The sequence below is a fragment of the Protomyctophum parallelum genome, assembly GCF_964188405.1.
Source record: "Protomyctophum parallelum genome assembly, chromosome: 8".
Taxonomy (NCBI): domain Eukaryota; kingdom Metazoa; phylum Chordata; class Actinopteri; order Myctophiformes; family Myctophidae; genus Protomyctophum; species Protomyctophum parallelum.
The window spans coordinates 1,264,796-1,278,505 of NC_139703.1; the positions used below are offsets into that span (position 1 = coordinate 1,264,796).

Here is a 13,710-nt window from a genome sequence, read left to right on the forward strand (position 1 = left end):
AGGAAAAATAATAATAATCGTGTTCCGGTGGTGTGTTTTCCGGAAAGGCGTCGCATTGTTTTTGTTTCCCCACATAATGCGAATCAATTTGCTCGTCTGACCACGAGTTATAATAAAAGATGGACATGCCAAACGAGTATTATACCAAAAGAAATGCAACGATCAGACCACACCAATCAGCTTTCACACTTAGGGGAATCATTCGGGAGGTGCACGCCCGGCGCCGTTGGTTCCGCAACCCTCAACCGCCTGAGGACAGGTGTCGGACGTTTTGGTGCAGCCATGCAGAAATGGGGTCTCACAGACAGTGCGCACTGCGAATGTGGGGATCCATTACAGGCTGTGGAACACGTGCTGACCAGCTGCCCCATATACCGGCTATACCGAATGGTGATCCTGGGTTAATTCATTGACCTGGACAATGACACACTGGACTGGCTTGCTTGCAACGGAGCTGAAGGTCTAAGGACATACGACAGAAGAGAAGAAGCACTTCCAGCATTCCATTGTTACAATGGGAGTCAACGCTAGTGTCGCCACTCTCTTACTATATTACTCTGGTTTCCGGCCACCCGATGGTGTAGAGTTATTTTCCCGCTCCGAGCGGATCGGAAACCCGAAAATGGTATTGATCCCAGGCTACTATTTGGGCGCTATATAGCACCAGATCCCTAAAACCTCATCCTCCATCAGGAGAGAGGGAGGCAGGCTGTCAGAGGGAGAGAGACAATCCCAGCTATGTGCCTCCATGTGGGGATAGAGGAGCCCGGAGCACCCCCTACCCCCCCGCCCCGGCTCTCTCTCCAGACTAAGACTAGATCAGACAACAAGGCCTTATTGAGACCAGGTTTGTTGAAAGTGCGCACGTGTGTGTGTGTGTGTGTGTGTGTGTGTGTGTGTGTGTGTGTGTGTGTGTGTGTGTGTGTGCGTGCGCGCGCGTATGTCTGTTACCGTACTTGTGAGGACCTCACAAGAATAAATGGTACTTTGGTTTTATGAATGAAATAGGTTACGTTTTGTAATTGGATTTCTTTTCAGGTGGACGAAACAGGATTAGGATTAGACATTTAGAGGGTAGGTTTATTAAATGCGTGCCAGTGTCATGCATAGAAAAAACTGCTGATCTTGTGAGCTTGTAGATCAGCTATTTTTTGTTACAAATATCAAAAAATGTTTAAGATTAGTTTTCGTAAAAACGTCGCCCTAACCCATTCTGACCGGGCACCCATTTTGGTGTCGGCATCATGTTATGCTTTAGCTATTGAAAAATAGCAGATCTACAAGCTCATATCGCGCCACCGAGTGGCGCGATACGAGCTTGTAGGTCTGCTATTTTTTGAAAAATCGAAGAACGACTGACATTTCTAGAATCTGATCTCAGGTCAGAATGGGTTAATCAGACCAGTGTGTGTCCAGTGGAAACCTCGTGTGAATCTGATCTCAGGTCAGAATGGGCTAAAATGCTCACAAGTATAGTAATACTGTGTGTGTGTGTGTGTGTGTGATGGGGACGGGGGTCTTCTTACCTGCGTGTCGGTGGGCCGCGTGGCTGCGTTGCACTCTGTGTCGTCCATGACCGTGCCATAAGAGCCCACCACACACTTCACTGCACGCATCTGGTACCCTGCACCGCACGATGTAGTGCACTGGGTTCAGAGAGAGAGAGAGAGAGAGAGAGAGTGAGAGAGAGAGAGAGAGAGAGTGTTGTGATGGTGGGATAAAAAAAAGGAAAATGGTGTTAATTTATAGGAAAAAAACCCTCTAAACTAAAGGTTAAAATAGTTAATAAATAGTAAATAACCTAAATGATCGGTTTGGAACTACCGTGATACTGATTTGAAGTCAGATGGCCCAGGCCTAATGAGTAAAGGGCAACATACCATTGTATGTGAACTCTGCCATCCACTTGACTTGGAGCAAATGTTATGAACTACATTTTCATAGTTATAGTGCTCAGTGTGAACGTCCTTCAACTCATGTCTTAACTCTTAAACTTTGTCATACGACCCTCCCCCCCCCCCGCTCTCACCACACACACACACACACACACACACACACACCCCACCCCACCCCACCCCACCGCCACCCCATCCCCACCACCAGTCTTCTGCCTCGCTGGCTTCAATGAAACGAGGTCAAACCTCGCGCGGCGGCAGCTTCAGCCTCCATTTGCCCACGCTTCATTAAAGCACTTCAAATATACATTAACGTGAGCCCGGCCCCTCTGATGGTATGTTGGGGGAGAGAGGGGGGGGGGGAGGGTCTCACATTTTTGTGTCGAGGTAGGGTGTGTCTGGCACGCACGCACTCACAAATATGTGCAATTGCATTCTCAAATGTGCACGCATACAACTGTTGCCTTTATATCGCCGCTGATGGCCGATAATTATCGCGACGGAATGTCGCAGTTAACTATGGAATCGTGCGTTTTTTGTCCGTCCAGTATATCACTCAAAATCCCCATACAAAACCCCCCATATATTGTGCCCAGGTCCTGTGACGTCACTATGACATCATCAGGGATGATAGTAAATCAGTGATCATGGTAAATGCGACCTGCTGTCGCAATTAAGGCCAAATATGGAGATCCCTGGTCGTCAATATTAGTATATGGATGTATACTGTATGTCAGAACCTGTTCTGACATTCCATATGTTGATCCTTCCCCATCCATCCTTCCTCTTCGATGTCTCCCCTTTTATTTTTTTTTATATATTTTTTTGCGGCTTACGCCTTTTATTGATTTTTTTTTGAAGGGACAGACAGTAGGCTGACAGGAAACGGGAGAGAGATGGGGGGATGACATGCAGTAAAGGCCGTGTCGGGTCCGGGAGTCGAACCCGCGGCACACTGCGACTGGATTACCAGTCCGGTGCCCAGACCGTTACGCTACGGCCTGGGCCAAACCGATGTCTCCCCTTTGACTGATACCTGTCCATTTAAACTCTAGACTGGCCTGCCCCAAAGTTATTTGTGCAGCAGCGCCCGGCAGCCGGCGAAAACTAGAGTTCTCAACAGGCCCGAAATTTAAGTCCCGACCCTACCTGGGCCCTCATCAAACCCTGTACACCCAAGACACTGCCCCCGCTGCCACCCCCAGATCTCCATATACAGAGCTGACCTGTTCTGACATTCCATATGTTGATCTAACCCAGGGGGGCAGTCAGACAGATATTTTGTGAAGCCTATAAGGAAATCGCGATTCATATAATGGCCTGTTGTGGCGCTGTCATTAGACCCAGAAAAACCCATAGCCCCATAGAAGTCCATGTATTTGGGCCCAACTTCACCTAGACTGTATTACCTTAATAAACATGGTCATGAATACTTTCTGCTTCCAGTCACTAGTTTAAAGTCTCATTTCTAATGTCATAATATTCTTTTTGGAAAATTATGGTCCCATTAATTAAAAAAATGACCATAAAGTCGCGTATGTTCTGAGGAGCGTGGCTACCGTTACAGACTATGATCGGGATTCCCCTCCCACTCGAGTCAAAATAAAAACCAACGGAGAAGAAGGGGGGAAGTCCTGCCTCGTGTCTGGGCCAGCCAATGGCCAGCTGGGCCAAAACGGAGCCAGCCAATGGCCAGCTGGGCCAAAACGGATCTAGAAATATAGCGATTTACATCAGGAATTACCATAGAATTACAGGCTTCATTTTACGTCCATGTTAGACCCGGGGAACGCTTTGTCCATATTTTTTACAGTCTATGATCTAACCTCATAAAACCCTGTACACTCAAGACACGCTCCATATATGGCCAGTGCACATGACCTCGGGCGAGGTCGCTTCTCGCCCTCAGGCGTCTTACTGGTAGTATATGTGCTGTACTGTGCTGTGCTGTATTATGGTTGTCGGGCAGAAACCTTGTATCTCCATATAGATTTTTTTAATGTTTACTTCGTAAGTTCGCGCTCAGTCGTGCAAGTGTGTCACGCAAAGGTAGCAAAAATAGCCAATCTTGTAACCAATGAAAAGTATTAAAGCAAATTAAGCAGCACCGTGTAAATTTCCTCTTCTACCCCGGAGTGCTGAGGTTATGCAGCTATCCAGACAGGGGAGGAGTTTGTGAACTGCGCCAGCGCTGGCATTGGTGCGCTGGATAGCTGTTTATCCCCTGCTTGCTCAGGGGATAAACTGAATGTTGACCATCAGGTCAGATCCTGTGTCTAGGTGAGACAATGTCTCAACGGAAGAGCAGGAAGACACAATACTAGATTGGACAAAATTACATTTCCTTCATGATAAAAGTTCATGAACTTTTATCGCTGTATAATTGAAAGTGTCTTAACTGGCTGTATCACAGTGTGGTACGGTAACACGACCGCTCAGGACTGCAACAGGTTGCAGAGGGCCGTTACAATAGCAGCTAAAATCATCGGCAGCACAGAATTACCCAGTCTCCATAACATCTACACCACTCGCTGTATGAAAAAAGCCCACAACATCATGGAAGACACCAGCCACCCCGCAAATACCCTGTTCAAACTACTCCCTTCCAAAAAACGCTACCAGAGCATCAAATCTCGTACCACCCGTCTCAGTAACAGTTTCTACCCCCAGGCAGTCAGGCTGCTGAACAGCTGACCTTGAACTGTATTGCACTGTTTTGTCACTTTGTCACTTTTTCTTGCACTATAGATGTTGTTTATGTCCTGTGTATGTAAGACTGAGTGCTCTGAGCAAAATAAATTTCATTGTATTTATACTCTGTATCTATACACATGACAAATAAACCTGAACCTGAACCTGAACCTAAACAAAACCACATCCACATCCATTGGAACACAGTTTTTTGTCAGGTGAAACCTGACATACAACAGACCCGTTTTTATCAGCGACCTAGTCATGATTGGCGGCACCTAAGCCAATGGGAGTCTGACCCCATACTCTGAAACGCCGCCTAAGCCAATGGGAGTCTGACCCCATACTCTGAAACGCTGCCTAAGCCAAATTAGCCAATGGGAGTCTGACTCTGAACCACTAGTGCTTCTAGTAGCGACCTAGTCATAGTGACGACCTAGTCCTGATTGGCTGCCCACAAGCAACAACCGTGAGGCTACTATAGTGCTTCCAGTAGCGACCTAGTCATGCTGCACGGAGCGAGTGAAAAAGGGGGTGGAGCGAGATGCACAACAGAGACAGCGCTTGTTTCACCTGACAGTTATGACTCGTGATTATTATTATTATTTTGAAACGTTTACATTTTAGACATGGGCCTACACGGCTTTAACCAGACCTGCAACGCCGACGACACACATGCTACCGTATGTTGGACTACACAGGTTGCAGCATGCTTGTTTTGTTTGGCAGGACCGGCTAACTGTCTAAACAGGCAAGTTGAATATGGAGGACAATGCCAAATGTCGAGCTCAGCTTAATCTGTGTGTCCTCCTAGCATTGGTCTACAATGTGGGGAGAGTTTGGTGGAAGAAGTAGCTGAACATTTCGTTGCTGTCGGGCAGAAACCTCTGAAGTCCATAGTATAACTTTTTTTTGTGTGTTTTTTCCGGCATCAAAAGTAGCAGATCCACAAGCTTGAAATGTGGCATGAAGCCACTTTTTCCGTTTTTTGGATTTGAATCCTGAAGCGTAACAGTTTTGGACAAGGTTTCCACCCGACAGAGGCGATTTATAAACGTATATCAACTCTGTCCTATCCAACCTGACCTGCCATCCCAATGGCTATCATCAATCACAGATGAGTAGAAGAGTCATACAATCAGGAATGCAAGCACAGATTTAACGTACGGGACAGTACAATACAGTACGTCCTGATTGTACTGACTTGTATAGGGCATGTCATGATACAAATGACGCAATGCCTACGTGGTACTAGCCTCGCGTGGCGATACTAATATCACTGCGCGGATATTAGTCTCGTCCCTATCAGTATTCTTTTTCCCCTGCAATGTCCCGCCCCATTTTAGCATACTGGGCCCTGGTTGGTTATAGTCTGGTTCCAGATGAATCTGTTTGGCTCGAGTCGTCACCACTTCGGCCTTGAAGTCCTCCCACAATTGAAAGGGGCCAGACTTAATCTGCCTGGGGCAATATGCATGTAAAAGGCAGATGAAGCCTGGCTACGTGAGGCTAACGTGGTACACAGCCCAAACATAGGGACTGTATACAGTAGGCCTATAACAGAGGTTCTCAAATGTTTAATATCAAGGACTACATAAGCTGTTACAGTTTTTACTGTTGTTGCTGCTATTATTGCTTTTGCTTAATATATCTCCCTCTCTGTCTCTCCTCTCTTGGTCTCTCTTCTTCCCCCTACACGGTCGAGGCAGATGGCCGCCCACCCTAGAGCCTGGGTCTGCCAGGAGTCATTTAATTCCACTATAATTAATTTCACTTTAAATTCTTACGTACAAGTGACTACCGGTATTCTAATAACTAACTACGTCATTTCTAATGTACAATTATGAGATTTAGACAATTCAATTCAACATACACATTGATTATGAAAAGGGGGCGTCCGATGCCCAGTGAAAGTCAATTTTGTAGACTATGACTGTTCCAAAAATGGAATAGCCATTTTCTGCCGAATATTTTCTGCGGCCGAATATTCGGTGCATCACTAAAGATATAGTGTTATTATTATTACTACTACTTTGCCGATACTGGTGTTAGCATGGGAACAATGCAGTGATGATATGACTCACCTGTCCCCAGGGTCCGACCTGCCACGAGGCACACTCCTGCTGCAGGCACGTCTGCACCGACTCAGGCTTGGACGAGTCGCAGAAGCGGTCGTCCAGGCGGTCCTCTCCAAACTGACACCACGTCTGCCGGTGTTTGTAGCCCTTCCCACACGTCACCAGACACTGCGCGGAGAAAGCAAGAGGCACACACGCTTTTAACATGCATGGGAGCTTCATACCAAATCTAGATCCAGATTGGAGCTGGGATACAGTGTGGTCTAATGCAGGGGTAGGCAACCTTAGGCACCAGTGCCAACATTGGCACAAAGGAGGGTGATCACTGGCACACTGGCAAGTGTGTGAGAGAGTATCTTTGGTTTTAAATAAACTATTTAAAAAAAATGCAGTCAAATAAAGTCCCTCACATTTGTGTGTAAATTACATCCTGAATTCGACATTCATTAAAACTGAACTCTGTTACTGCCCTGACTCTAATGATCATTATAACAACGTGAAAGAAAATATTTAAAAATAAGGAAAAACTTTATTTGTATGTACTTTATTTTATTTTATATGTTGGAATCTTTCACGTGGTGTCATTAAAATTAATTAATGTGGATATGGCACACTGACGATCCAGAAAATAAAAACATGACACTTCATTTAAAAAAGGTTGCAGACCCCTGGTCTAATGTTGTCCTGTCTTCTAGGAATCCTGATCATCAACAAATTCATCTAAATTTTGTTCATAGGACATACTTAACCCCCCGTAGATTGTGTGCTATGCGGATTTTAAATAATCACAACTGCACTTTCTGCACGTCAAACGCCATAGGTACATTCTTTCATATGGTGTGGGAGTGTCCGAGTGTCCTCACATTTTGGAATTTGGTTGCTACTAACCTTTCGACTATTCTACAAGTTAACATCACACCCTCCCCATCTCTATTCTTATTAAATGATGTATCCCAGTTGCCATTAAATAACGCCCGTATTCGTGTCTTCTTTGCTGGCGTAACGGCCGCAAAGAAGATGGTTGCTTCGCGCTGGAAACCGCCTCATACATTGTCATTTCGCCAATGGGCTTTGACCTTTCTAGACATCATTTATCTAGAAATGTCTACAGCAAGATTGCATGGTGCAAAAGAGGAAAACATTGAGATTTGGTCTGGTATTGCAGATTTGGTTAAGGGCATGGTTTAATCATTATTATTATTATTATTATCATTATTTATTTATTTTTTGTTTCCATTGCACAGTAGTAGGAGTAATGACATTTTGTGGCATCTTTGGTATCGGGGGGGAGGGGTGGGTGGGATTGTTTGTTTTTGTGTTCCTTGCTTTTGCTGTTATGTGTTGTTTTATATGTGTTTTGTTTTCTTTAAGTCATTCATGTTGTTAACGTGTATTATTGTGATTTTTGTCTTAAAATAAAAAACATTTGATAACAAAAAAAACATGCATGGGAGTTTGGCAACTGTAGCAGTGAGTGGCAGCACTTGTTCCCAAACACTGGGTCGACGTGGGGCCCATTTATGGGTCGCGACTAAATATTCCTTTTTTTGTTCATTGTTCCTATGGAAAAAAATCTATTACATTTTTGAAAAATTCTACATTTTCATGAATTAAAAACGAATTCAAACTCTTTTTTTTCAAAAATAATTTAATTAATAATAATTGAATATACTTGTGGTACGTGCACATGTGGTACGTGCCTTAACCGCTCGGCCATTGCGTCGCCCGATATAATAATATTCAAAATTTCGCCGGTGGGAATTGTGCTGCCAATAAAAAAAGGGGGGGGGGGGAAAGCAGAGCAATAGTGTTTGTTTATATTATGTGAGTACAGTGCATGTGCACACTGCAAAATCCGGGACTGTACAAATCTCTACATACACTCTCTGGAGTTTCAATTGACACTTGGGGTTTTTCGCGAGCGTATACAGTACAGTGTGGGGTGTTTGTGTTTAGGAGCACTGCATGGGAGACGAGAAGTATTTCTGGAATGCAGCCCAAAGCCTAGCAAGCTGCTTGTGTCCAGGTCGTGTAAACCGTGCAGCAGTTAACACATTCTGACCTGAGATCAGATTCATACGAGTTTTCCGCCGGACACACACTGGTCTGATGAACCCATTCTGACCTGAGATCAGATTCTAAAAAATTTCAGATTCTTCGATTTTTCAAAAAATAGCAGACCTACAAGCTCGTATCGCGCCACTCGGTGGCGCGATATGAGCTTGTAGATCTGCTATTTTTTCAATAGCTAAAGCATAACATGATGCCGACACCAAAATGGGTGCCCGTTCAGAATGGGTTAAGTCCTGTAAAACACTGGTTTCCCCCAGTAAGATGTTGTGCACTGGAGGGCACAAACTAACTAAAGCATACAGTATATATATAATCAACACTCACATCTGACCCAGAATCACTGCACCGCCTGAAACCCGTTTACATTGTGGAAAAGGCTGCTCTTTACAATGAGTGTATGCAGCTACGTAAACACCAGCAGCAGGTCTCCGTCACAAGAAACCTCCTATCTCCATTATTTTTAACGTTTTGTCTTTTTTGTCTTGCCTAAATTAACGCCCTATATTTGATCATTCTACAGCGCCACACATGAAAGCATCAGAAGTACTTTATAGCTTTTTTTGTACAAGTTAGTTCTCATACTAAAGGATGACTATAATATACACAATTGTATAGACTCTGCTGTCAAAGCTTCACTCGGGTTGCAGTACTTAGTTTAGACAGTTTTTGGTTTAGACTAGTCATTGGTCAGACCAGTCATTAGTCCTACAACTACAACCTATCTCAAAGTCAAACCCTCACCATAAAGGCTTAAACCTAACCTCCCACGGGGGCAGCACACCTAAACCTAACCTTAAGGTGCTGTTCAAAATCAATAGGCCATTTCATGCAACAAGGAAAGGTAAAAAATAATCTCCATATTCAAACTTTTTCTGTTTCCCCTGTACACCCTGTACTTAAAAAAGTAGCACATTCGCAAAGAGCTTGTCAATCTGCAACTTTAGCTTTTTTTTTATTTGAATCCTAAAAAGTAACAGTTTTGGACATACTGTATGAGGTTTCCACCCCGAGACGATAAGGAAGTTTGAATGTTATGTAGCATGAGGGAAGGTAGTCCTGCATAGGAAGACTAGACCGACATAAGGGAAGACATTCCAGCAGTTGTTTTCTCTGTCCCTCTGGGAGGCTATAGATGACGGATCGGGGTGCATACTTAGTTTAGCCCATTCTGACCTGAGATCAGATTCATACGAGGTTTCCACTGGACACACACTGGTCTGATGAACCCATTCTGACCTGAGATCAGATTCTAAAAAATGTCAGTCGATTTTTCAAAAAATAGCAGACCTACAAGCTCGTATCGCGCCACTCGGTGGCGCGATATGAGCTTGTAGATCTGCCATTTTTCAATAGCTAAAGCATAACATGATGCCAACACCAAAATGGGTGCCCGGTCAGAATGGGTTAGACTAGTCATTGGTTAGACATGGGTTAACTGATTGACTGCCATTAATGTATTTTGACGCATGTCAATCCAATGCACACAGACCACCATTGATGTATTTTCACATATATTGGCGTTTTCAGTGTTTACGACAGAGGGCGCTCTTCCGCAACATGTGAGGCAACACGGAACCTCTGAAGATTACACCCGGAAATAACGCATCTACGTAGGTAGTGCGCTTCTTGCCTTTCCTGGCTTTGCCCTTTGGGTTGGCTCCCATACTGTCAGTTTGCTTGGCTCTAGTTACGGGTGCCTGACGCGGTGCCCTGCCAGCCTCATCCTTCTCTCTCTGTGACTTGGTCTGCGACCCGTGGTACAGTAGGTCCCCATAGAGAAGACCATATTTCTGATGTGGTCCGGTCCATGTGACACCATGTGTAATGCCATTCATAGCATTCTTGTGTAGACTTCCATCCAGGGCCCTTTCCTGTTGTGCTGTGAGGGTTGTGCCACTCTCGTCTCAGGCACCATTACAACAAAACAATGAACCCCACTGCTTTACTCAAACTGTGATGTGACATTAAAAGATGATTCCGATTGTGAACTGAACTGACCTCAGACCAGTCCCCGGTCTTCCATTGTGGACAGACGAACTCGTTGCAGGGTTGGACGGTCAGCTTGTCCCTTTGGCTGCACTTGCTCTCGTCTCCCTCGCCAGCCCCGCACACTGCCCCTCGACGGCGGGTACCCCCGCCACAACTCTTTGAGCACTGCAACGCAAATATGTATATGTTGAGACACACATACGTTACATGATATTGTCACTGTCAGGCAAAAACACTGTGTCTCCATTTCAACGTTTTTATATATATATTTTAATATAAATGAATGCCCTGCTTTTAGGGCTGTGTTGATCATGTCAGTATCAGCCGGTCACGTGCGGGAGTCCGTCCCTGTTACAATGCGCCACACCTACCATCAGCTCCCAGTACTTACCGCACGACTTGCCGCAACAAAGTCATGCTACTCATACGCTGAGTTGGCAGTGCCCAGGATCGCACCCATGACCTTATGGTCTACCGACTGATCTACTCAGATTATGCGCTATACTCCTGACCTGTGGGAGGCAGCAAAGTGCGCTACTGAGAAAATATGGCCCCAACAGCGATAATACAAGCTTTAAGTCCAGCCCAAGACGAAAGTAGCAAGACTGTGTGACGTGGGCACACACCATTTTAGGAGACGGGAAGCAGGTTGGAGTCTATTCGTTCTAATGGGAGAATGAACATGAACACAACTTCTGAACCATTCTTTAGCCTAAATATTGGACCCAATCATCACAAGCCACACAATATTTCCAAGATGTTCGTAGTTCGTATTAAAATGGCTTTCTTTAGAGAGACAAATCAGGAGAAAATCAACTTTGTCTGACCTACAGTATATCAGTGCGCACTGTGCGAACGTTCACATTCACAATCATTCACAACACTTTCACAAAATAAATGCCTTTCTATATAAAGAAGTTTGATTGACTGTCACAATGCCAAAACGTTTTGCAGCAGCAGGACTGTAATAATAAAGAATCTGTCGGGAGAGAAGCAAACCACGGCTACTTAGGAGACCATTTGTAATGTTTGTGTACCATTTAGCCTCTAGTAGCTCCAACCGGGATCGACTATCTTTATATATTAAAATTATTTGGTCCAGCTCACCTCTGTCCAGGAGGAGTACTCCCATCCCTCGGGCCGGTTGCAGTCTCCATGGCACGCCTCCTTGTCGTCGGGTTTGTGCAGGTTGGCACAGTAGCGTTCGTCCACCTTCTGGGTCTTGCCTTCCGTGCGGCTGATCTTGGCACAGTATATCTCCAGCGTGCGGTAACCCTCACCACACTGGGTCGAGCATTCACTCTTCCGGGCCACATGCCACCTGGGGGGGGGGTCAAAGGTCAGGTAGGAGTCAGGATAAGGCTAAAAAGCGGTAGTTCTCAAACAAACTTTTTTTCTTTTGGCTTGAGACCCAAAAGACAAAATATTGAACAGATTCTGGACCCAAAAATGGGTCCCGACCCACGGTTTGGGAAACACCTCATTAGGCCATGGATGGACTCCTATAACAGAAGAGTTCCAGGCCTGAAAGGGTCCATTTGGTTCCTTAACCCAATCCGTGCTATCCTCGAGATCTCTCGTGGAAAGGTATTAATGAATTTAACGTCACCTGGGCCAATGTGGGCCACCCACGAGAAACACGAGATTTGATAGGACGGGAACCCCTTTTGGTGATTTAAGCATTATGTTATACTTTAGCTGTTGAAAAATAGCAGATCTACAAGCTCACAGCACGTAGATCTGCTATCGTGAAAATGTGGCACAAATCTTTGAATATATATTCTTTCAGAGCGAACGTTTTTTTTTTGCTTCTGGTGGGGGGTCGCTGGAACAACATATTTTCAGATGGGGGTCGGCGGCCGATTACATATAATTCTGGGGGTCCCTGACATGAAATAGTTTGAGAACCACTGACATAGAAACATGGGGTTTTTCAGAAAACGTTTGGGATTTAGAAGAAATGTTTACCTTTTTTTTTTTGGCCTCGGTTAGCTAGCATCCATAGGCCTCTCATTGTGGAAACAGAGTACATGATAAATCCGCGGTACGGGGCTATTAGTCTTATTTATGCTCAGAATGGCATAAAATGCCATGTCTATAGCCAATTAAAACGTTAATGATGGAAATAACATGGAAGGATCATAAAGAAAGACCTGGATGGAGGGTAGTGTGGCAGGACACGCAGACAGATAGATACCGTCACTGGGAGACATCAAATTGCTCTTTTGAGTCACAGGCTAAAACTGTTTGGGGAACCACTGCGGCAGATGTCCGACCCACCTGAGTCTATAAAGTTCGAAACGTTGTCGTTTAACTCAATAAAGTAATTCTTAAAAAAAAAAAAATTATAAGATATTTTTTTGCGGCTTACGCCTTTTATTGATTTTTTAAGGGACAGATAGTAGGCTGACAGGAAACGGGAGAGAGATGGGGGGATGACATGCGGTAAAGGCCGTGTCGGGTTCGGGAGTCGAACCCGCGGCACACCGCGACTGGATCACCAGTCCGGTGCCCAGACCGTTACGCTACGGCCTGGGCCAATAAAGTAATTCTTTACCAAAAGAATGGCCCTACCTCCTTCCATAACAACCCACCTGAGTTCACATTCCGTGTTGCACGGTTCGTTGATGGAAGGCGGCCTGGCCGCGCCGTGACACCTCTGATCTGACACCACCACCCGGTCCCACTCCCTGCTGCACAGGATCTTACGCTTGCGCTCCCCTGTGAAGGACACGGGGAAAAACGGGGTGAGGCAAGGCAACAAACACACTCTCACTCCCCAAAATGCATATCGGGACTTCCGCACTCGGACTTGAGCCACGAGACGGCACAGACGATCTGCTTCAGCCAACTCCGTTTGAGTTAAGGCGATGTAGAGCTTGTAGGTCTGCTATTTTTGTCCAAAGTTCCTCTCCTCTTATAGGGATGGTTAATGTTAAAAAAATAGATCCTATCGCACAAAGATTTGGGATTTGGAAGCCCCC

The 13,710-nt window shown here is 45.2% G+C and overlaps 1 protein-coding gene across 1 annotated transcript in view; it reads right to left on the bottom strand.

The window, feature by feature from the left end:
* The window catches only part of adamts9 (ADAM metallopeptidase with thrombospondin type 1 motif, 9), a 64,177-nt gene that overhangs the window by 18,438 nt on the left and 32,029 nt on the right, over positions 1 to 13,710 (bottom strand). Inside the window, exons 19-23 of the mRNA XM_083771927.1 lie at positions 13,321 to 13,447; positions 11,834 to 12,047; positions 10,736 to 10,891; positions 6,671 to 6,832; positions 1,527 to 1,646 (exon numbers count right to left, since the gene is read on the bottom strand). Of these exons, the coding sequence (XP_083628053.1) occupies positions 1,527 to 1,646; positions 6,671 to 6,832; positions 10,736 to 10,891; positions 11,834 to 12,047; positions 13,321 to 13,447 (779 nt within the window). The remainder of the gene's footprint in view (positions 1 to 1,526; positions 1,647 to 6,670; positions 6,833 to 10,735; positions 10,892 to 11,833; positions 12,048 to 13,320; positions 13,448 to 13,710) is intronic.